This window comes from Eleutherodactylus coqui, chromosome 9, assembly GCF_035609145.1.
Source record: "Eleutherodactylus coqui strain aEleCoq1 chromosome 9, aEleCoq1.hap1, whole genome shotgun sequence".
In the NCBI taxonomy this organism is placed as follows: Eukaryota; Metazoa; Chordata; class Amphibia; order Anura; family Eleutherodactylidae; genus Eleutherodactylus; species Eleutherodactylus coqui.
The window spans coordinates 45323841-45349618 of record NC_089845.1 but is presented as its reverse complement, the minus strand read 5'-3'; the positions used below and the strand labels follow the sequence as shown (position 1 = coordinate 45349618).

The following is a 25778-nucleotide window of genomic DNA, read 5'->3' as shown; positions in this document are numbered from 1 at the left end:
TAGACCATAGAGACAAGGACACAGGAGGAGGGACGGCGCTATCTGCACCACATTTCAGACCTTGCAACATTACAACTAATGCCCGTTGCCCTGCTCCAATTTTTGGGATTGCAACAGAGAAAAGCCCAGTTTACTTATTGCAGCCAACAGAGTCACACCTGCTTACTTGTGAGAGTCTATATATCCAGCAGAGCAGCTTTACAGTAATGTCTTGTGCTCTTGACGTGTCTGGCATTCGCCAGGTCCGTGACTTATGAAGGTTAAACATAAGCTGCATTTCAACATTCATAGAAGTAATAGGTGAACTGCATTACATCAGCTGTGAGACATGAGCCACGGACATGTAGTAGAGGTGCTTGTGCTGTGCGGACGGTGACCTTATTGGGTGCTTCTGCTAAATATTATCCTTTTAATGTTGGAGTAAATATCAGGCCCCCTTCACACGAGCGCATGCGTATTTGTGGAATGAAGGGTGCTTTTTTGTGCAAGCATTGGCATATTTTACTGTACTTTTTGCATCCACAAGGCATGTAAATTTGCACACGGCGAAAAAAAAAACATAAATTGAAATGGCCAATTAGTCTAAGGAGTTCCAGATGTGTTCTTTTTCCTGCACAGTTAGGGCGGTTTCAAACGAGCGTGATTTTCGCCCCTTATGCGGCCGTGATAATCACAACTGCATAACAGGACATAACAAAACCACTGATTTCAGTGGTTTCGTTTTCACTATCTTTCCCACATGTAGTATTAACTATGTGCAGGAAAGATGGGGCAGCACCTATCTTGCCTCTATTTTTTTCAAATTCCTGTGCTATGGCGCGGAGTTTGAAAAGCTTATGAGGTTAAAGAAAAAACCTTGTTGATGCGCAACTATGTTCTGTATCGGCAAGCGTAGTTGCGCCTACAGCTGTCTGAAACCACCCTTATGTAAGGTTTCACCCGTCGGTAATGGTGCATCTTGTCTCCACCGGTTTTCACGCCAAGCCGATATACGTCGTCCTCATCTGCAGGGGGGGGGGAGCCTGGAAGAGCCAGGAGCAGGAACTGAGCTCCCACCCCCTCTCTGCCTCCTCTCCACCCCTCTGCACTATTTGCAATGGGGAGAGGCGGGGCGGGGCGGGGCTAATTCTTGGAACTTAGCCCTGCCCCGTCCCGCCTCCTTTCATTGCAAATAGTGCAGAGGGGGCGGAGTGGGGGTGCTGAGGGGGTGGGAGCTCAGTTCCTGCTCCTGGCTCTTCCAGCCTCCCCCCCAATGCAGATGAGGACGACGTATATCGGCCTGGCGTGAAAACCGAGCCGATATACGTTCGTGTGAATGCACCCTTAGCTGCAGGTAACGCCCTGGTCAAGCCCCTAGCTGCCGGCGTGCATTTGCACTTCCCCAATTAACTTCTATGAGGACTTTTGTGTGCGAAATTGCGCGGGAAAATATGTGCATGTGAACAAACCTAGTGAAATCAAAAGGTTCTATTCTCGGCGCATGCGTGCAAATACATCCGTGTGAAGGGGGCCTTAGAAGTAGCTGATGGGCATTGTTTAGTGATAGAGATGGGTTTTTCCACGGAGAAGGGAAAATCCGAAACAGATACACACTTTAGGGCTCCTTCAGACGGACATAGGCACAATTGCACACACTTCAGCACAGCACATTTGCACCGTGAACAAGGCGCTTTTATGCACGTATCAGTATATTTTACCGTACTTTTTGTGCACGCAGGGCATGTTCACATGGATGCGGAACACACCTTCGCCATGAGTCTATTTAGCATAATAAGGGCCAGATGTGTTCTAGTAGTCTAAAAAAAAAAACAACCCAGTGAGCGTAGTTGCGCATATGCCCATGTGTTTTTGCCCTTAGGGCTCCTTCAGATAAATGTATTTGCGTACGTATTGTGCGCACAGTACCCAGAGAATTGAATCCATTGATTTTAATGACTTTGCTCTCATCTTCCTTTCTTGCACACACTTAAAAAAGTAAGACATGCTCTATTATTGCGCGCGTAGAAGTCTACGGGAGGTGCAAATGCGCAATTCTATGAAAAAAACAACACATCTGGCTCCCCCGCCCCTCTCCATTCACCTAATATAGCGGCTGTTCATAACTGAACAACTGCTATGTTAAGTGAAATCTCCCCCAGTTGCCCCGCTGTGAAGCAACGATCCTCACTCCCGTGCAAAAGTATGTGAGCGGGTACTTGCGGGGACGAGTGTCCGGCATCGTTTGCCCGAAACTCATCCTGTCTAAATGGGCCTTTAGACTTTGCCTTATCAGTGATCAAACTCTATGTTGAAATATTGCCAATTTTTTCTCCTGAGCTCAATGTAACACTAAAACAAGCACAGCAGAAGTCAGTGATGATGCTTTATCAGATATTGTTGCAGCCGGAGGGAGGACTTACTGATGAGGCCTCGATCTATGATGCTGTAATTTCTGTACATTAGAACTGCAGGGAAGGGGTGATTGCAGATATTGTGGTTGTGATGTGGACCCTGAAATGTGGCGGTACATTAGACAGTATGAGCCACTAATCCTATGTAGTACCGGTATGATGAAGCATAGTCTCCATGCAGTCATGAACCAATTCACGTAAACAGTTTGCCATCATATATTATATATGGCAACAATGTGCCTGGACACACGCCATACTGCCAGAACAATGTGGCAAAATGTAGTAACCTACAAAGCCAAACAAATGTGAAATATACACTAGGAATATCACCAAATGTTGCCATATAAATTGTCAAATCCTATCTTATGAGCATACAACATTTTACCCTTGTATGTGAGATCTGACCTGTTAGTATCTAGCTGACAGTATTTTCGGGTGAAAAATGGGTCAGGAAGTGTATCATTTCTCCTTAGGGAGATGTGGGAGGAGACTTATAAGGCCATCTATGCTCCTCTGGGAAATATGCAAATAGGAAGATGGAACAATACCTCCACAGTGCCACCTAGTGGAAGGCAACATTCCTACAAGGCAATGTTAGACTTTTTAAACAAGCCTTGTAACAATGACTGGAAATTATAAGCCAAAACCAAAATAACCATACACAGACAGCTGTTGCGGGGTGATTGCTTCTCATCAGTGTGCAGTAGATTTCTGGCATGGCTAGTGAAATGCCTATAGAGGGTCAGGAAGGGTATCGGTTCTCCTTAAGGAGAGCATCAAGAAGGTGTGAGGAGACTTATAAGGCCATCCATGCTCCTCTGGGAAATATGCAAATGGGAATATGGAACAATATCTCTGCGGCGCAAAATATCACAGAACATGAGACCCACATTTGCCTACTTTTTGGTTATGTCCGCAAACAATTATGTCCAAATGTTAATTTAAAAAATTGGCTACATGCTTTGATCCTCTCTGTATCCTAAAGTATTGAGTGTGCTAGTTTTAATAATCTTTATTGTAAATGCACTTGGAGCGTCACAAATGACTACGATATAGTGGGACATTACCTTCACATATCTTCTGCTGCAGGGCTTCCTTAATCCTGTCTATGGTGGTGTAGTCATCTGCATACAGGACATAGTCGGAGGATGGAGAATTAGCAATTGCCACTAGTTCAGACTGGGTGATTTCAGAGCCAACTCCCACTGCATACATAGTAATGTTTGCTGCTCTGGCTTGAGCAGCAATCTCCTCCACTTCGTCCTGGGATTTGCCATCGGTAACAACAATGGCAATTTTGTTTTTGGCAAGATTAGCCCTCTGGGAAGACGGAAAAACGTTCTCTGTCGCAAATTTAATTGCTCGTCCTGTCTGTGTATTTCCTCCCAAGTATTGCATGTCTTTCAGGGCATTAATAAGTTCTTGGTTCGTCCGATGTTGGCCAAGGTCAAATTCCAACCTTGGTCGATCACTGTATTGAACTACACCCACTTGAGTGTTAGCAGGTCCAACGACGAAGCTGCTCGTTATGTTTATTAGCCAGTTCTTTGCGGTGTCAAAATCTTCATACCCTACGCTCCAGGACCCATCAACGATGAACACCAAATCATTCATAACAGTTCGGCAACCTGTCAACATATATACACATGTATGTCAACTCATTTATAGAGAATGTAACCTAAAATGTACTTAATGTGACCCAAAACTGAACACTTCCCAATAATATGTTTCATCTATGGAGGGCTCCTGTTATGGTTCCTCTATGCTTGTTAGGTACGGGGAAAGTGAGATTGATTGACCTTACTTGGGAATGATTCCAGTCCTATGGTCAGAATATTTGTGTATGGTCTAAGTAGGTAAGAGGAGCCCCTTTGTGACGGGCTTGGAGTGTCCATATATTACATGTTAGGTCATTCGTGGCACATGTCCACTGCAACACCCACTGTAGGGGGTATTAGCTGCAAATTTCCCCGATGACCATAATTAATTGGCTTGGTTTACTGAAGCTGAACCTACTTGAATTTTGCCTAAATCTAGTTATTTTACAGTAATTAAACCATATGAAATGTAATGTCGCCGAATATTTACATTGGCAAAATAACAAATGAGATGTGAAATCTAGCACAAGATTTATGGTATAACCACATGACATTTGTACTTACTTTGTGTGGCCGTATTCTTTCGTGCTAAGAAAAATAACATATTTCCCCAAGATGATTTCATTTTGAAAGCCACTGGCCAGAACCAATAGAGCAAACAGTAATTCTATTGACAAGCGTGTCCACCGTTGCTGAAGTTCTACTTGTATCCTCTGCCAGTATTTTTTAGAATTTTTGCTTTGGAGCGCCTTATTTGTTTTTGTGCAGTCCTACTACATAAGTGGCTTCATCCATCCAAAAACAACTGGACACTCGCTCATGAAATATTTTTAGAAAACACTGAAATTCGCTAGATCCTACACCTATCATTAAACTTCTTAAGGCGAAAGAAGAGGAAAACTCATTTCTATTTTGTATATGTTAGGCTGCTTTCACTCCTGCGTTGGGGTCAGTTCAGGGTTTCCGTCTCTCTATTCCATTTTTGAAGGAGAGAAACTGAAATAAAACTAAAAAAAAAAAATCCATTTTTTCCCCATTGACTTGAATGAGGATTCCACAAATACATCCGTCTGCCTGACAAGTACACTTTGGGATTCATTGTTACCTCAGTGATGATAGGGCATGCAGGCCCTGAGGCAGCCAAACCACCCCAAACCATGATGCTCCCTCTTCCATGCTACACAGTTGGGATGAGGTTTCGGTGTTGGTGTGCAGGGGTTCTTTTTCCTCCAAACTTAAAGTTGCACATTTTATGCAAAAAGTTCCACTTTTGTCCCATCTGTCCATAGAAGAATCATCGTGGAACATTCAAGTGGTCTCATACTGAGGCAAAATGTTTTTCCGGCAGCAGTGATTTCCTTTATGGTCTTCATCCATGAGCACCATTCTTGTTCTTTCCTCTCTAATAGTAGACATATCAACAGACTTACAGAGTCTTCTGTAGGTCTTTTGCTGTTTATCTTGGGTTTCTTGTTAGTTCTTTCTTGGAATTATCTTAACAAGCCACTCACTCCAAGGTAAAGTAGAAAGAGTCTTGATTTTTTTTCAATTAGAAATAATTTGTATAATTGTGGATTGATGTACACCCAGATCTTTAGCAATGCTTTTAGAGCCTTTTTCTCCTTCATGCATCTCTATAACTGAATTTATGAAAGTTGTTTGAATCGAGGCTCTATTAACACTAACTAATCTTTTTTGAAAATAATGAGTTTGTCAGTAACCAGGCTTTGTTTGCCTTTATTTAATATGCAAAGCACATGTATAATCCACATGTCCAGTCTTATCTCTTTAATTGAACCTCCTTTTGCCAATTAGCTCTTGGAGAAGTCATTAACAAACAGGTTCACTTGCCTTTTTTTCCCCTACACTGTGGATGTTTAATCACTGTGCCCAATAAAAGACATGAATGGTACAACTGTTGAATTGTGACCTAGATTAGAATTAGGCCACATTTTATTACTAATTTTTATCCATTGCATGGATAAGAATCATAATATTTGTAACACGTTGGTCAAATTCCTGGTCTTTATGTCTGCTGTCTTCCTTTTTACATTTTCTATTTACTAATAAACCTGGTGAATTAGGGGTGAACAACATGCAGCCCCCAATGCCATTCGGTGTGGCCTCTAACCACCTGGACACTGAAACATTTGTCTGTATCTGGTTGTTCACATATAGTTTCCATGACATAGAAGAGGAGTGGCACACAGCATGAATAAGTAAATACTAATATATACACTGCATATCTATCTCTGGGCCTCACATTTTTGAGGAGATTGGTACCCTTCACCACTGTTTGACACTCCAGAAAGGATTAGATGAGTTACAGAAGGCCATCTATACATGCAGCTCTCTACATTGTAGTTTATAGGAGGTGGAAAATACTGGTCTGTTACCACAACACCCATAATTTACAATGGAATGCATGGTCACCTCCTTTCTGGAGTACTACCTAGAGAAGTTAAGTCCTAAAAGTGGAACCAGCAACTTTCAGACATTTACATCACCTCCTCAGGCTCTGCACTAGGCATAACCCAGTCTATCAGTTTTGCCCAGATTATTCCTATTATTGGACTGCACTCCATAATATTTCATGAAAGTAGCAGACATCACTCCTTATAGTATCGGATACCTATATAGTTTATCACTAGAGGGAGCCTACCTGCTTGAGCATCTTCTTCATCATCATCTATAGCTTGTCCACACGTAGACTCCATAAGTAGTATTACTGTAAGAACATGTAATGCCCAAGTACGTTTCATTGTAGACTGGACTGTTTCTTGTGATCTGCAACTGGAAAACAAATGGAGTTGTAACAATGCAAATATAAAGGGAGGGTTTTTTTCTTAGCTCTGACTTTTTACAGTATTTTCTGGGGCTTATGGTTGGTAACCAGACCGCCCTGCCTAATGCTACTATAATAAAAACATTTGCTACAATACACTAGACAGTTCTAGATTTCAGGAGGTCTTCCATGTAAATTCAGTTTTACAAGATCCCCATAATTTTTTTTGAGTGTTGGTTCTTATCAACCTCACCTTTCAAGAGCCATAACTTTATTTTTCCCTCGATATAGTAATAATCGTTCCTGCTTTCGTGGGACAAGCCGTACCATATAATGTATTATATTGTATGCATGGAAAAACTTTTAAAAATTCTTAAGTGGGTGAAATTAAAAAAACAATTGCTACAATTTGAGGGGGTTTTGCTCTTACAGCGTTCATGGTGAGGTAAAAATGACACATTAACCTTATTCTACGAGTCTGTATGATTATGGCGAGACTGTGTCCATAGCTTTTTTTATGTTTTACTACTTTTAAAAAATGTAAAATGCATTTTGTTGCCATATTCTGAGCCCCATAACGCCGGGCTCACACGAACGAGTCGGATTCCGCTTTTCGGATATCCGCAGTGGAAGATCTGCGAGTGATCTTTTTTACTCTCTAGTGTGAGCTAAATATTGTCTGGGTCGTTATGAACATAGTAATACCTATTATACGCTGCTTTTTTTCAAAAAAAATTTTGGTATTTTATCTATTTAAAAAGTGTTTTGTGAGGAAAAATATGTTTTTTTTTTAAACTGGATTTTGTTTATTCAATTAAACTTTACTGAACTTTTTTGACCATAGAGTTTATTCCCTCAAGGGGACTTGAAGATGCGATCATTCGACCACTAGAATAGTCATAGAATCATAGAATGGTAGAGTTGGAAGGGACCTCCATGGTCATCGGGTCCAACCCTCTGCTCAGTGCAGGATCACTTAATCATCCCAGACAGATGTCTGTCCAGCCTTTGTTTGAAGACTTCCATTGAAGGAGAACTCCCCACCTCCCGTGGTAACCTGCTCCACTCATTGATCCCCCTGGCTGTCTAATCTCTAATTTGTGTCTCCTCCCTTTCAGTTTAATCCCATTGCTTCTAGTCTTTCCTTGTACAGATGAGAATAGGGCTGATCCCTCTGCACTGTGACAGCCTTTCAGATATTTGTAGACAGCTATTAAGTCTCCTCTCGGCCTTCTTTTTTGCAAGCTGAACATTCCCAGATCCTTTAACCGTTCCTCATAGGACATGATTTGTAGACCGCTCACCATCTTGGTAACTCTTCTCTGAACCTGCTCCAGCTTGTCTATGTCTTTTTTAAAGTGGGGTGCTCAGAACTGGACACAGTATTCCAGATGAGGTCTTACTAAGGAAGAGTAGAGGTGGATAATTACCTCGTGTAATCTAGGCTCTATGCTTCTCTTAATACATCCCAGAATTGTGTTTGCCCTTTTGGCTGCTGCATCACATTGTTGACTCATGTTCAGTCTATGATCTATTACTATACCCGTCTTTTTGACATGGGCTGCTGCTTAGCCCAATTCCTCCCATTTTGTATGTGCTTTCTTCATTTTTCTTGCCCAGATGTAGGACTTTGCATTTCTCCTTGTTAAATACCATTCTGTTAGTCACTGCCCATTGTTCAAGCTTGTCTAGATCTTTTTGAATCCTCTCTCTTCCCTAGTGTTAGCTATCCCTCCTAGCTTTGTGTCATCTGCAAATTTGAACAGTTTCCCATCAATTCCCTCCTCCAGATCATTTCTAAAAATGTTGACCAACACTGGGCCTAGGACAGCACCTTGTGGTACCCCACTTGTTACATTCTTCCACTTGGATGTGCAGCCATTTATGACCACTCTTTGAGTCCGATCAGCCAGTTGTGAATCCACCTAACAGTTGACTACTGTAGTGCATTACTTATGTAGTGCATTCTACCAAGCCTATGGCAGCAGCCTATTAGACCTCATTCACACGTCAGTATTTTTCATCAGGAGTGGAACATAGAGAGACACAGTATAATGGAAAGATTTGCATTTCTTCCGTATTTTGGATCCTGGTTTTGGTTTACAAAATACTGATGAAAAAATACTGACATGTGAATAAGCCCTGAGACTCTGTGGGAGACTGGGTCTAATTGACTGAGTAACATGGCAGACATGGAAGTCAATGTCAGGCTTTCAGCTGCCATGGGAACCCATTGTTACCTTGCAATTGCACTGTGGGGTGTAGATGGGTGACAGAAGGAACGCCCCCACCCCTTTCATTTGCTGCAGTTACTATTAATTGTTGCATGTTAGGGGTTGAATTGCCAGGATCAGAGGTTTCTCCACTACCTGTGTGGTGATCAGAGCAAGAGCTGGGCTGTCAGTAGTCAGCCAATCCATCATCTTAAAAAGGGCAAAGGTGTGGGGAGTAATTGGTCGGAGATTGACCTTTAATGAGGGTCTTCTTCCCTCTTCACAGGGGTTGCAAAATTTGGGACCAAGCATAATTGCAGTTCACACTTGCAATACCATAGTACCTGAATGGGCCCACTTCCAGGAGTTTATTGCATGTGCTTTAAGGTTTAGCACTTTGTCGTAATCCAGTTGGAGAATTTTGTACCACTGTTTGGGTTGCAGGTTGTCAATTTCTTTGCATTACTGTGATTTAACTTGTTGTTTTGGAAAAATGAAAACTTATAAATAAAGTATTTATTTAAAAAAACACAGTAAAACACGTTTTTAGTTGTTTTTTTTAAACACTGGAATGCCCCTAAGCAAATTATTCAACTCCCTGCAGAAGTTGGATGTGATCTTCTGGTTAGTGGGGTCCCTGGCTCCTCGGAGGTGTTCCCATAAACTCCTTGCATCAGAGCCATGAGGTCTTACAAGTTATCACGAGATTTCGCTGTTCTGCCTAAAACCACACTGGCTACAATACTAATAGTCCAGATCATCATTACAGACAGTAATGTTGGCTGCTGTATTAAAGCTATTGGTTTAAGCAGAGGCACGGAATCGTACAGTAACTAGTGAGATCTCGGAGTGATTATGGGAGAACCCCTGAGGATGCTGCCACCATCACTGAGCATGCCAGGAGCCGCAGTGATAGCAAGTTCCCACCCAACTTCTGCAAGGGGTTGTGCAATTTACATAAGGTATTTCTACTGTACAAAAAAACACTTAATTTTTTTTAATTACTCATGTTGAGAAAAAGTTTTTTACCTGTATAGATTAGCAGTTTTTACAACACCTGGGAGGTAGTAGGTCCTCTTTAAGCAACAACAAAGAAGGTTATTTGTCCTGAATTTTAAAGAAGAGGAGTTGATATCAGCCTGAAGCTGGCAGAAGTGTCTGAAATCGCAGCAAGTAGGCAAACCCAACCATCCTGAACTAGTGACTTTTGAATTAATGCATTGTAGGGGATTGATATTTAAAGTCATTCCTTGTAGCCTAGGATAAAACATACTGCCCCGATGGAGCTACCCTTAAAGATTTGGATTTATTTTGCAAATGTCATGAGTTGAAGGTGTCCTATTGTAAGTGTTTGGGTCGGAAAGAGAGAGAATTGACAGATACAATGGATATTAGTATGTAGCTCACAACTAAAAGATATATATAGGAGAAAAAAATTGTATTTACAGACAGGCATAAGAGACCTTTTTCTGCTGACGTTGTAGATAACTCTATCAATCATATAGAAAGTGTTATAAATAAGCCAATGTCTTACCTGTGTCAGTGAGCAGGTAGAGTGCTGGTAGTTGTGTCCCACTGCTGCATACCTGGAGATTACCTTGTGAGCAGCCGAGTGGAAGGCAGTGAGAGTTCAGTTACTAACGTCATTGGAGCATGATTTCTCTATCCTACATCAATCTATGCCAGATGCCTTTTCTAGCCTATTTACACAGACCTCCTTACTGAGTCTGATGTCACCAGTTGCAATGCATTTCAAACCTGCCCACTAGCTACACATAGAAATAAGAAAGTAACAAAAATGTGTATTTACAGGACTTTGAACATTTTTTTGGCCCCCTTTTGGAGTCCCCGTTATTGAATGATTGTTAAGCAGAATAGTCTTAAATAATTAACATATAGTGAAAACACACAATTTAACTTTTAGCCAATTACTTCCACACATTAAAGGTACAATGTTCCCCAGCACCCCTGTTATTTATACACTCCCCCCCCCCCCCCTAAAGGTGTTGTCTGCTGTAGACAATCCCTACTTGGTAGAAGGGCCCCTTGACATGAAGCAGACCACATCTGTTGTTATCTGGGGAAAATTCACAGTATAGACCCATTTACACGGAACAATTATCGCTCGAAATTCGTTCACATGACCGAAAATGAGCAATAATCGTTACATGTAAATGCAGGCATCGTGCATTTTTCGTCAGAACGATGATTTTGAGGTGAACTTAAAATCCATCGTTCAGCCACAGAGAGATAAAGTATTGCTTAACAGACCGAATTTTGGGTTGTCCACGGAAGCCGGGAAATTACATTGTATTCTGCCGGCAGCCCCGACTAGAACAATGCAGCTGTTTGCACTTCTGGGCGTGTGATTAATCATATGCTGGGCTCTGCAAACAGCTCGTGGAGGCCCATTTGCATGCAAATGAAGATGATAAAGTGTTAATGAACTTTAGTGTCCATTAACACTTTATGCAAAAATATCGCTAAAACTTTCAATCTTTCAATAATTTGAAAGATTATCTTTGCGAGTAAATGGGCCCTAAGTGTTCAATTTTGCTGCAGCCCCACCACAGGGAAAATTAAGTATCACGCTGTGCCTATTTAAATCAATAGGTCTTATGTGTAATGCTAGACAAGACAGACCTTCCAAAGTGAGATACACTTTATAACCACTTTCCACTTCGGCCAAAATTTGAGGCTTGTGACCACCCCCACCAACCGGTTAGCTTTGAATTCTCTAATAGCATATGTAAAATAGTTTTTTTTAAACTGGACAACCCATGTAGCTACATAACAGGTTGGGCACATCCACTATATGGAGCCTATATAGTGCCAAAGGAATTCCTGTGTCATAATGCACAAAATCTTCAGCCGGGGGAAAATGACAAACTCGACCATGAGTCTGGCTATTGACCTTTCTTGCCTTCATCAAATTCCTGGTTGCATGAATTACAGATAGTCATGATAGATTGCAGTGATAACACGCAATGGTCTGTGAAGTGCAATCCTTTCACGACAGGTCAAAGGAAACAGTAATTTTGTGCATCAACACACTTTCTATAATGCTGGGATAAATTATTTTATTACTAGAGGTTTCTTGTACTTTCTAAAGTACCTTGTGCAAAGCTCAGTAGGTGCCTACATAACATCACATGAAATCTCTGAAATATAGCGCTCGACCATCCCTACAGAAATGTTATGTATGTAAAGCCACTGATGTCCAATTACTGCTTATGATTAACAGGTTGAATTTGATGACTACAAATTAATCCACCATAATTTGACTTTAATATCCTGCTTACTTATTAACTGGGCTCAATGCCTCTAATATATATAGTTGAAGTCATAAGTTTACATACACCTTAGCCACATTCATTAAAACTCAATTTTTTACTATTCCTGGTATTAAGAGGGAACCTGTCACTAGGCTCATGGAACCCAAACCATGGGGCAGGAAGAACCCAGGACAGATATACCCATTCAGCCTATGTATATTTTTTTTCTGAAATGATGCTGTGTCTCAGAAAAACATACTTAGAAGTTTGACTTGGAACTGAGCTGGAACGGAGCTCCCAAGTTGAAGAGGTGGCCATGCCAGGATCTCCCTGTCTATGTGACCAAGACTGATAGCCCTCTTCCCATACGCAAGCATGGAGAGGAGCTATCACTTTTGATGCTGTAGGCAGGTGGACCCTGGGGAGGCCCACTTCTCCGCCCCAAGTCAAACTTCTAGGTATGTTTTTTTCTGTAATGAAGCAATGTTTCGGAAAAAAACATACATGGACTGAATGGGCATATCTGTCCTGGGTTCATGATGCCCATGGTTTGAGCAGCATGTAGCAGGTGACAGGTTCACTTTAGGCTTAGTAAACATTCCTCCTGTTTGGTCAGTTAGAATCATGACTATATTTCAAAAATGTGAAATATCAGAACAATGCTAGAGACATTGATTTATTTCAGCTTTAAGTTTTTTCATAACATTTCCAGAAGTTTACATACATGCGGTTAGCATTTAGTAGTCTTGTCTTTAAATTGTTTAACTTGGATGAAACGTTTCTGGTAGCCTTCCACAAGCTACTCAGAATAACTTGCTGGAATTTTCACCCATTCCCCTGCAGACCCCCCATGTTGGATCTCTGGAAATGAGGAGGACAGGAAGACTCTACAATACCATGACTGAGAGAGGTTGTCTAAGTGGTCTGGGCTAGACAGAGAAAAGAAAAGGGAAAAACAACGACTCCATTCAAAGAAGACCTGTAAAGCATTGCATTTGTTTATTCTGCCTCTGACTAGTTTCACTCACTCCTTTGGAGCATTCATTTCTTGGTCTGTGCTGAGCTTGGTCCTAGTACCACAGAGCATCTACAGTATCTACCGAGCTTGGTTGTTACGTCTAGCCACTCCTATCTGAGTACATGTACATTCTGTTTCTCTAGTCACACTCATGAACTGGCAAAACTCCGGCGGAACTCGGAAACAGTGGGCATAACTCACCGACAAACACAACACACTGACTGACAAATGCCCAAAACACGACCAAGTATACCTGCACACATAAACAGATGTAAATGGATACATTGTGAGGTATTGGTTCATATTTTGGCCAAGATACTTAAGCCCGCAAGCACACTTCAAAGATCGTCGTTGTTTTGTGGGTCCCTACTCTAACGAGACAACTTCTACATGAACCTGCCCACATGCAGGGCGATTGTTCCGACAGGGAAGGCCCCGTATTAGAACCTAAGGACCTACCTAAACCTAGATGACAAATTAAACACAGCAGGACTGAACACAGCTCGCACCAAGAAGCCAGGCATTTGCATACAAAAGTGAACACCATGCACCCTAAACAGGACTGTTCACACCACACGTCAAGCACCCTGCCCAGACATGCAGGAACAGGACACTGAACAAACGGAGGAAAGGCCAGCAGCCTCTAGCAGAGGAGCTGGTATATATGAGCAGCAGACCTGGGGGATTGGATGGCTGGAGAAATCCACACCCAGCCAACTCAATCAACCCCCATCTATGGGGCTGTGCTGCTGGAAACCCATGTAGAACCACAGATCCCAGCCAGCACACCCTAATAGTACCTCTCCCTTATAGAGGGTCCCTGGAAACACCAATACCTAACACACAGGGGTCTGGTGCAAAAGACAAGGCAGATCATCACGACACATCCAACACCTGAAATTGTGTGTGTCAAGGATTGCCTGGATAGTTTGGGGTAGTGCGTTCCAGAGGACTGGTGCTGCTCTGGAGAAGTCTTGGAGGTGGGAATAAGAGGTTCGGGTTAAAGGGGCGCTTAATCGGATTTCATTAGCGGAGCGGAGGGCACAGGCTGAGCGGTGGATTGAGATGAGGGAAAAGTTTAAATTGATTCTGTATTTGACAGGTAATCAGTGAAGTGACTAGCACAGGGCAAAAGCATTTGAGTAGTGGCTGGACAGAAAGATGAGCCTGGCTGCCACATTCAGGATGGATTGGAGAGGGTAGAGTCTGGTGCAGCTGAGGCCGATCAACAGTGAGTTGTAATAATCGAGCCGAGAGTGGATGAGGGCAACTGTGAGCATTTTTAGCGTGTCCAAGTGGAGAAAAGGGCGGGTTCTTGTGATGTTCTTGACGTGCAACTGACATTTTCGGGTGAGAGATTGGATGTAGGGGGTAATTTATAACTTGGATGTCCAGTCAATTTAGTGTTATGTCCCCAAGAAAGAATTCTGAGCAGCAGGAACAATTTTTTTTCCTGGATGTATGGGCATGCGGTATTAGCAGAAACATTTTTTTTCAGGATCTATGATGAATTGACGTTCAGGACTGTCATCTGATGCATTAAAGGACCTGGACAAAACGTCCACAGGTAGTATTTTTACCCTTGGAATTCTTTTGGTACAAAATGGCTTCTGCCCCCAGGTAAGAAATGTAGACTTCCAGATAAAAGTGGTGGGAAAGGATGGGAGCACTGGCAAACATTTGTTTCTGCTTGACAAAGGCATCTCCAGCCTCAGAGGACCAATTCTTGGGGTTAGAAAAGATCAGTATGTCATATAGATAGACAATTACTGAGGAGTACACCAGGTATCGAAACACATCACTCACTAATTCTTAAAACACGGCTGGGGCATTACAGAGACTGAAAGACATGACAAGGTATTCATAATGCCCAACTCTTGTATTGCATGTAGTTTTCCACTCATCCTCTTCACGTATTCTAATAAGTTTATATGCCCTATGGAGTTCAAGCTTGGTAAAAATGGTAAACCCCTTGTGTCCTGTTAAACAATTCAGAAATATGGGGTAATGGGTATTTGGCAATGATTATTGCGCCAGCATTCAAACCTCTGTAATAAATATATATGGTGACAAGGCACCATCTTTCTTTTTTTCAAGAATCTTGTGTCAGCTATTGAGGAAAGCTTCAGGATGAAACCTCTGTCAAGATTCTCCTTGATTTATTCAGACATGGATTGGGTCTCCAGAAGAGATAACGGCTATACTCTACCTCGATCAGGAGGAGATGTGCCTGATAAGAGGTTAACCCTTTCCAATCCACTGTCTGACCTCTGAAGACCTTATGATTTAAGGCTGTACAGCTCTGATGTCGGAAGACATCCGTCGGGGTTCTCTTACTGTATATTGCCAGCAGTGGGTGCTCCAATGACAGGTTTGCCGAGTATGTCAGTCGATAACTGGAGAATGCAGATGGAGACAGGAAGTCCTAACAACACACCGATGGCCTAAGCAAACTGTCCGGCAGACAGATGTGAATCTGCCTTGCCACAGACCGGTTTGGCTTTGGAATATCGAAAGTAGCAGCACCATGGGAACCTGAGTTTCACGCTTAACCCATCCACATAGGATACTGGCCTTGCTGCAGGGTTCCCAAGCCATCACACACACAGATAGTCCCGGTTGTGTGGCTGTTGATGCTGCACTGGGCTGAGGCACAGTACCTGTAGGTCTGAACAGGGGCATAGCTGAAATCAGGGCTGGCAGCACAGGTGGGTAAACAAGGTCCTAGCCAAAGTTCATGGCAGGCAGCAAACAACAGCAGAGTCCAAAATACAGAGCCAAGCTCAGAGAGCATAGAAGATGGAATTCTCAAAAAACAGGCAAAGCGTCAGAACCAAGAAAACACACTAAGGCTGCCTTCTCATGGATGCCAAAACCGTGCAAGGTTTGTTCGTTGCGAGATGCACACATCTTGCACAAATATGAACCTTATTCTATTGAAGGGGGTCATGCACACGAGCGATGTTTTCCTACATGGCACCATGAGGCGATGAAGGAAAAAATCACAGCATGTTCTATCTTTCTGCATCCTCTCACATCGCATAATGGCTCTGGCGGCAGAAATGTACCAAATGCTAAGCGCACACAATGCAAGGTCTACCGTTGAAAACAATGGGAGTAACCTCTGCGATCCTCCGCCGCACATGACAGCTGTGGCAGGAAGGTTGCTTCTTCCCCGAAGTGATGCGGGGCTGTTTTGACATAAAAGGGCGAGACTCACAGCCCCATAGCGCGCTCACTAGTGTGAAGTTAGCCTAAGGGTATGTTCACTTGGTGGATTACGTAACGCCCGTGGTTTTTTACAGCATTTTTTGGCGTGGATCCCCACACCAAATTTGCCCTTTGAATGGGCAAAATCCAGTTGCAAAATACTGATGCAGAAAATTGTGATTCCGTATCAAGAACTAACATGCCACGTCTTGATGTGGAATTCTGCACAGGGATTTTGGAGGGCAAATTCTGTGTGCAGACCCAGGCCAAAAACTGTGGCAAAAATATGCGGGATTTGATGCGGAGTTTGAAGCGAAAACTTTTGTGGCGAATTACGCTATGTGAACATACCCTATCTGGGGCTTTGTCACAATAGCTAATGAGACCATTTGCTTAGGCATCTTCCATGGGGAAAGGATGCCTAAGCAATGGGAGATGGCAGAGGGTAGAAGACAAGAAGGAGGGAGTTTAGCAGTCACGCTGCTAAACTCCCTCCCACCTCCCTTGTTCTGTCATTGTCATTGCCTCCCATAGGAACCCATGCAGTGGCTGACGTAGTCCGGATGGAAAAATAGTTCCAGGACTATCTTTTTGCCCGGCGTGAAAGCGCCCAGCGCTATATTGGACCAGCCGGGCGCTTTTACGTTGCGGGAATGCGGCCATGTGATCTGGTGCATTGGAATCCTCACGAAGGTCCCCCATAAGCAGGATTAGGGGTTTAGCACCAGAAATCCGGAACGTTGGTAGGTTTTTGTTAGAGGGGTACAAATAGGCGGAAGGTTTCCACAGGAGGATATTTACTGGGATAATCTGATGTGGGTTGAGAATATTTTGTTGATAAGTTCTACTATTTGTGACCAATAAGGTGTAATCATCGGGCATTCCCACCAGATGTGTAGCAGAGAGCCGCTATTAAGGCCACAACGCCAACAGCAGCCTGAGGTCGTAGGTTTTAATCTAGCTAGTCTAGCAGGCATCTTATACCATCTTGTTAGAAGTTCATAGGAATTTTCCTGAATTCAAACACTTCTACTAAATCCGTTGGAGTTGGTAAGTATTTTGACGGTGTCTCCTCTGGAGAAGGTGGTCTTCAAGTCTCTCTCCCATTCCCTAAAGTACCATGGTTTATTGGGAGCGGAATGTAGTAAGAAGCCTTTATAAAGTCTCAATGTCAGTTTATGTGAGTGGGATGGGAGGCACAAGTATGTTTGAAACCAGAGCGGGTCTCTAAGTTTGTCGCTATACTGTGTTTGAAAATTTTTGTGGATTGAAAAATATCCAGCTTCTCCAGAAAAGTGAGTGGGCGTTTTTATATGAGAGTCTCAACTTGGTTAGGGGTGTCTGGTTTTATATCTTTAAGCATGTTATAAACTGTCAAAGTTGAAATTATTCCAAATTTTAGGTGCTTTCAAGGGTTTTTTAGCTAAAATTGAGGCTACCAGGGAGGCCGGGGTCATAGGAAAAAGCTTGTGTGGGCCTGGTATTGTCTTGCGAGTTCCCTGTAGGGTCATTGTTGTGCCATAGGTAATAGGACGAAGGATGCGTTTATAATTTTTAATCGGGGAATTAAACCAGAGTAAACACTGGTGTTCGGGTGTCAGAAGCGACTTTTCTAGGGTAGTACCATTTTGGAGCTCAAACATTTTTTATTTGGAGACAGGGTGACAAGAAAAGGGCAATTCTGGTTTTGTATGTTTTTTTTTCTGACGACATTCACCATGTGGGCCAAATAATGTGTTACTTTGATAGATCAAATTTTTACGATGGCGATACCAAATATTTTTTTTTCATTAATATTGGAAAAGGGTTTTTTTTTTTTTTTTTTTTTAAAAAACATTACTTCCTTTTATTTTTTTCTAATAATTAATAAAAAACTTTTTTTACTTATCTTTACATTTTTTTTATTACTCATAACGAACTTGAACTTGTGATCATTTGATTACTCATACATTATAATGCAATACCACAGTATTACATTACACCACATTTTGAGAGGCAGTCTATGAAGAGGTGCCGCAGCCACACTTTGATAGGCATTTATTCATGGCAGCCCTGGGGGCCCTCAGAAGGCCTCCTGTTGCCATGGGAAATGCACAGCACCCCATGATCTCATAGCCGGAGGGACCATTTAAGGCCCCGAATCATCTGATCACGGCTGTTACGGGTGGGTATCTGCTATCACAGAAAGCCAGCACCTGCCTTGTATGGAAAGGGATCAGCTGTCGAGCCGGCTCCATTTAAACCACGCAACCCAAGATGTAACTGTACATCCTGTTGTGTTAGGGTAGGGAGTGGGAGTATGCATGAGCCCTATACACAGAGATTTGGGAGCGCCTTGTATCATGTAACAGACAGCCGTGTCCGACCGCAACCCGGGAGCATGTGAGAAGTAGTGACATTGTGTATTCATGCACTAAGCTTAATACTATACTGCATTTATGTACTGAACTTGGTTGTAGATCTGAAACCAAAATTATTCACTGGGCTTGGTTCTGGTGCTGTATCTATGTCGTTTTCTTGGTTCTCATATTGTATTTATTTGAAAACTATGGTTGTGGTACTATATTTATGCACCGAACCTGGGTCTGGCTCCTTATTTATGCACTGAGCTCAGTTGTGGTGCTATATCTCTGTACTAAACTTGGCTTTGTTACTGTATCCATGCACTAGGCTTAGTTCTAAACTTTAAGGCAACCCTCCAGGCCTGGAGAAACAAAGATGGCCACACCAGCTTCTCTGACTACCTGATGTACACTTTGCATCAATGCTGACCAGTCAGAGCAACATGAAGTGTCTTAGACTACCAATGCATGCTATGCACAGCGGCAGCAGGTGGTCAGAGAAGCGATGTGGCCATCTTTGTTTCTCCAGGCCTGAGGAGTTGCTTTAAGCTTGATTCCGTTACTATAGTGTGACAAAAAAGTGTACACCTTAATTAAATGGGTTGCACATGCATATGGGAATTCATATAATTACAGCCATAATATAGCAAACTGGTTTAAAATTCTGGCCAGGGGTAATCCACAGAAGTTTAGAAAAAAGAGTATTATTGTATTAGTGTAGAACAGCAGTTACAATATTATTTTCTTCTATTAATTAAATACCTTTAGCTTTTATGCACCCCGCACACGTTCTGTCGGGAACATCTCATGCTTGTCTAGTTCTGCCCATGGAGCTAGCTTCACCGATGTGGCCTCAGACTTGAGAGACCTGGAACTTTTTGGGGGGAGAGTTTACCCCTGTCTGCAGCACTTGTGCTTTGGGTGGATTAGATCCACTACTTTTGTCTAAGAGCATTAAAATAAGATCTCTGGACCATGTGTGAATCAGTCAAACTCCGAACCTGGTTGCAATGCCATCAAAGATCTGAAACCTTGGGGTATTGAGCAGGACAGTGACTTGATACTACTTCGTTAAGGTTTTATAATTTGTGTCTTACGCTTTAGGCCGGCTGCACACGGCCGTGACGGGCTCCGCCGCGAAATTCCGCGGCGGAGCCCGTCACGGCGCCCCCCAGGAGACCCCATACTTACCTGCGGATCCGGCGTCCTCGCTCCCGCATGACGCTTCCCCGCCCACCTCCGCCACGTCATGTGACATGCCCACTGTGTCACATGACACGGCCGGCCGCGACATATGACGCACCGGCGGTGGGCGGAGAAGCATTTCCACGCTATCTTCCGCTGTGCTACAACGGAAGATAGCGTGAACGGACGGCTTCCATTGACTGCAATGGAAGCCGTCCGCGCGTACACCTGCGGCAAATAGAGCATGCCGCGGGTGAGGACGGGTGAATTCATGGTGCGGAATTCTGCGGTGGAAATCCGTTCGTGGGAAGTAGGCCTAACGGTGACTACCCACTAGCGTTTTTTTTCTGCTGCGAATTTGTTCCTATGTTTTCTTCCAATTGTCAATGGGACTTTCTAATGTTAAAAACACAAAGTTGCGTTGCGTCGCGTTGCGGTTTTAACATTAGGAAGTCCCATTGACAATTAGAAGAAAAAATAGGAGCAAATTCGCAGCAGAAAAAAAAACGCTAGTGGGTAGTCACCCTAAAATAGTTTTTTTAGCATAAAATAAGTGTTTCTTCCCAATCAGAAGGCTGCAAACAGTGGTTCAATTTATGCTCCCATCCAGCTTGGAAAGTGGGAGTATTGCCATCACCATTAGTACGGTCTTTTATTTATGATTGCTGTCCGTTTAAATTATATTTACTATAAACTGCAATCCTCAGTCCTTGCAGTGCAACAACCCCGCTCCGTTGTGTGGGCTACATCTTTCCACATTTTATTTCCCCTTATAAATTTTTTGTAGTTTTAACTTTTTTTGAATTTTAACCTAAAACTGATTTATATATTTTGACAGACCATGGAAAAAAAGGATCTCCGCTGCGGTCTGACAGCTGTCATTTTGAGAGATCACAGGATAATTATGAGTGATGCTTACATACTGTTTGTCCTTAGAATGTCTGAACAAACACTGCGACCTAAAACCAATTTATTCCTGAAGTGAAATCTAGTGATGTCATGGCTTTCTTGGCAAGAATCATGAAGACCTCTTTCTGCAGAGGATGTTCTATATTCAGCATGACTTTACTGTTCAAAAAGGAAGAATTATTTTGCACGTAACCAAAACATATTTTTAATTACAGTTACGTCATTGCTTATCAGTAGAGATGTCAGTGACACTTGCAGAAGGGCTGGTGTTGCGTTATTATCTGCGGTTCACCCTAACGGTATGTTTACATACAGCAGTTTGTGCATAGATTTCTCATTCAGAGGTTGGAACATTGAATTCAATGAATGGCCAAGCACTGCCTGTGATTGGCTGGGCGCTGTGACCAATCACAGGCAGCGCTCAGCTGTCATTCAATGAATGGCTGAGCACTGCCTGTGATTGGCTAAACGCTCAGCCAAACAGATACAGCCCTTTCAGCAGGCAGGAAATTTACATCCCAGCCTGCTGAAAAAACTTCACTACAGTGCCTGGGACCCAAACGGATAGACGTGCCTGACCCCTACAGCGGTAGAGAGGTGAGTATATGTTTTTTTTATTTTTTACACAAACCAGGGATGATTTTCTGGGAAGGGTTTTTATTTAAAGCCCTTCCCCCAAAATCGCTGCAGGGGTTGCCGGCAGCCCATTGCTTTCAATGGGCATGGACTTGTGTTCACCTGTGTTTTTGCACTTACGTGGACGTGTGGTTTTATGCGCACCTATGTACACACACAAACATGCTCATGTGAACGAGGCCTAAGGGTGGGGACATAGCGATGATGTAGATTTTGTCAATTAGTGACATTTTTTGCGTTTTTAACTGGATAGGAAATACATCAATCTGCCATTGTTTTTTTTTTCTTTCTTTACATCATTAATCATGTGGCATAAAAGACATGATAATTGTTTTCAGCAGGCTGTTACCATCATTTATACCCAAAGTTCCTTCTTTTGCCAACAGAAATTAAATAATTGCACTACCAAGCTTCTGCCTTCTTCAATCGATTACTGTACCCTGGGCTGGCTACCTTCCACAAGCAAAGCAAAAAGTGGTAGACTTCAACGAAATCCTTAAGGAACTCTTCACGCTCCATGACTTCCCTATGAAAACAAAACCAACACTTGTGAAACACTGGTGTAGTATCACAGATCTATGAGATATTAGTATAAAATCCTACATCCCAACCCAAAGCACACCTACTAGCGTTCATACACATCAGCGTCGGGGGGGGGTTGCTCGGAACCTCCATCACTAATTTACGCTAGAAGACAGGACAAAATAAGCATTCTATCTTGTCCCATAAACTGCAGCAAAATGTCGGACTGCTCACCGGAAGTCAAATAGACCCCCATTATAGTCAGTGGGGGTCTGCTTAGTTCTGTCATCAGGTGGAGCTGTTCGGCCAATGGTGCCGTTTTCCTGTCCCTCGAACAGAGCAGGAAAACAGAATTCCCTAATGCTGATGTAAATGATCCCTTATAGAATCCAATTATCCAGTCAATCATCCTCTGTAGCAGCACTTGTTCAGTCAAAGTAACCCTCGGAACAGCGAACAAAAATGTCTTACAGGCAAAAGCGCCACTTGGCTCTCCATTAGGCAAGGAATCATTCGCCATTACGAACGCCTACATTGAACCACTAGCACTTGCAAGACATTTTTGCTCCCAACTCCTAAGGATATTTCACTTTTTTTACAGAATTCTAACAACCCAACTTAGTGCTTTTCTTCACGGCCAAAAGTTACGTCAAAGAACCCCTCAAAGGAGCAAGCAAAAGTGTGTTGCAGACGACAGCGCCACGTGGCTCTCCACTCGCCATTACGAACACCTGTATGAAGCTACTTTGCGTTGCCACCTGCGAGACACTTTTGCTCGCACCTATAAAGGGCACTTTGCCTGCATTACAATGAATAAAACTGCAAGAACCAAGGAATATTATGACTGAACACAGCATCTTTCTTTGCAGCCAACAGACATGTCGACATACCCCTCGAAGTAGTGAGTAAAAAAGTCTTGCAGGCAGCAGCACCACATGGTGCTTTATTTTCCACTATGAATGCCTGGATAAAGCCACATGGCGCTATCTCAAGACATACTTTGACATGTATGAAAGTGCTAACAACCAGTTGTCCGTTAGTCCGTGTGTGTTGTGTGAGTTACATGCAGAGCCTGAAGCACCTGTGATGATGTCACCATCATGTAATCAGTTATCGTCTCTTAGCTCTGCCCCAGATTACATGATGGTGATGTCATCACAGGTCCTTTATTCTCCTTGTGCACTGAATGAGGGATTATGGGCGGACTGCATCCCCCACAAACCCCTGTGGCCTCAGTTGCTATGGATATAGCTGTACTCAGTCTGGATTTTTGTACCTGGTTGTGAGACAGCTCACAAACGTCCACATACATAGCTGGTGGTGCATATTGACCAGCAACATTGAAGCATAGTCCTTCCCCACTATCTGCACAGTCTACTGAACGTGATATCATGTCATCTCAAGTGCCAATGCCGCCAAAACCAGCCGAACCTTTATCTGATTGTAAACCCTTGTGCGGCGTTGAAACAAACTCTCACTGTCATGCAAATATGTCACCACAGAGGGTTCAACACCGCTGTGAAGCTAATGCAACTTACATGACACAGCATCAAGCCATGATTTCACCACAGCCTCCAGCTGGAGTTTGTAAATCTCCTGCAGCAAATATGCGAATGCTATGAGTAAACATGTACCCTCAGCGAGCTGCTGAAGTTCGTAAATTACGTGCAGCTCATATGCAAAATCAACAAGCCAACATGTCTCCTCAGCGAGCTGCTTAGGTTCATACATCACATGCAGCTCAAATGCGAAAGCAATGTAGCAGAGCTGTGTGTGACATGCATGTAGCAGAGCTGTGTGTGTGAGACGTGCATGTAGCAGAGCTGTGTGGTGCATTGTGCCACCAGACACACTAGTACTATAATTTCTTAATAATTACTAGCATTCACCCTGACAAAGAGGTTATAGTACTGAAAGCTATGGAGTACAAGAGCGTATAAGTGAAGAAACTCACCTTTATAGTTGGAACCGTTCATAATGCATATTTAATGTAGAGAAAATCATGCGAGATTTGTGCTTTGCGATACGCACAAATCTTGCACGATTATGAATCCCACTCTTTTGAATGGGCTCATTTAAATGAGCTTTTTTTTTTTCCTTACATCGAGTTGCAGGAAAAATTGAAAACAATGGAAAACACTTGCAGATCCTACTTTACCTGAAGTGATGGGAAGAGTTTTTTTAAAAAAACGCCTCGCATCTGTGGTTAAATCGCACATTCCCGAGTGTGATATTGAACCGAATTTCCCAGCCCGATATCGCACTTGCCCGTAAGAAATTAGCCTCAGAGTTATTCATCTAAGCTGCAGATGGATAATAGTAGCTTTATCAGGGGGTTGTTCCATCTGGTCAACCCCTTTTCTAAAAGCAGTCAATGTGTCTGGCTGCTGCGACCCCTCTGAAGCCCTTTAAATGGGTTTTACAACTATAGTAAGCCATCACCTACTAATCATGGGGGTCTGATTGCCAAGAACACCATCAATCCTTAGAGCGACAGGGCCATAGAGGTAGCTAAAGGTAAAACTGCCTTATTCACAAACCCAACAACAAAGATTCGCCCTAAATTCATACTCTCAGAATACCCAGTTTAAAACCTGCAGAATCTCATACATTTTGTTTTAAAAGAACCCTCTTTCGGAACAAAATTCTGTACAGAGATGAAAAGGGGAGAGAATATATTACCTGTTGTCGTTCTTCTGTGTCAATGTCTATCCAATCCACCAATTTAGGATCCTGTTTTCAGCTGTCCAGATGACCACTGCTATGTTTTTGCTAGCTAGTGGACTGTCCACTGCTATCTGATTTCGCAGCACTGATCATGTGAGTAGTGCTGGCCAACCAGAGAGTAGGTAAAGTGCATTGTAGAAAACCACTACCTATACACTGTGGGGATTAAGTAGTCTGAAGATTGCATCAGCCATATTGGACAACTGAAACAAGGAATCAAAACTGGTGGATCAGAGGGGCATCAGCACAGAAGACCAATGGCAAATAGTAAAACTGCGTCCTCCCATCCCAGAACAAAATTTTGTCCTGAAATCGGAGGATTGCTTTAATATTGTATTTCTCTGAAGACATTTATACATAGTCATTATATACAGAAGATTATTTTACATAATTCTAAATCTTGGGATGTCATTGGAGTCCTTCAGCGATGAGCTTTAGATGCAGAGCAAGCATCTATATATCATAGAATGGTAGAGTTGGAAGGGACCTCCAGGGTCATCTGGTCCTATCTGCTGCTCCATGTTGGATTCACTAAATAATCCCAGACAGATGTCTGCCCAGCCTCTAAAGACTTCCATAGAAGAAGAACTCACCACCTCCCATGGCAATCTGTTCCACTCATTGATCCCCCTCACTGTCTAATACCTAATCTGTGTCTCCTTCCTTTAAGTTTCATTCCATTGCTTCTAGTCTTTCCTTGTACAAATGAGAATAGGGCTGATCCATCTGCACTGTGACAGCCCTTCAGATATTCATAGACAGCTATTAAGTCTCCTCTCAGCCTTCTTTTTTGCAAGCTAAACATTCCTAAAGCCTTTAACCATTCCTCATAGGACATGATTTGCAGACCGCTCACCATCTTGGTAACTCTTTTCTTAACTTGTGAAAGTTTGTCGGTAAAGACATAGTATTCCAGATGAGGTCTGACTAAGGTCTCATGCAGGCAGGCGTATGCAGAAAACACTGCG

The 25778-nt window shown here is 42.8% G+C and overlaps 1 protein-coding gene across 1 annotated transcript in view; it reads right to left on the bottom strand.

Annotated features, from left to right (window-relative positions):
- LOC136578646 (collagen alpha-1(XXI) chain-like) overlaps window positions 1–25778 on the bottom strand; it is a 116728-nt gene that overhangs the window by 77208 nt on the left and 13742 nt on the right. Inside the window, exons 2-3 of the mRNA XM_066578838.1 lie at window positions 6651–6781; window positions 3458–4018 (exon numbers count right to left, since the gene is read on the bottom strand). Coding sequence (XP_066434935.1) covers window positions 3458–4018; window positions 6651–6781 — 692 coding nt within the window. The remainder of the gene's footprint in view (window positions 1–3457; window positions 4019–6650; window positions 6782–25778) is intronic.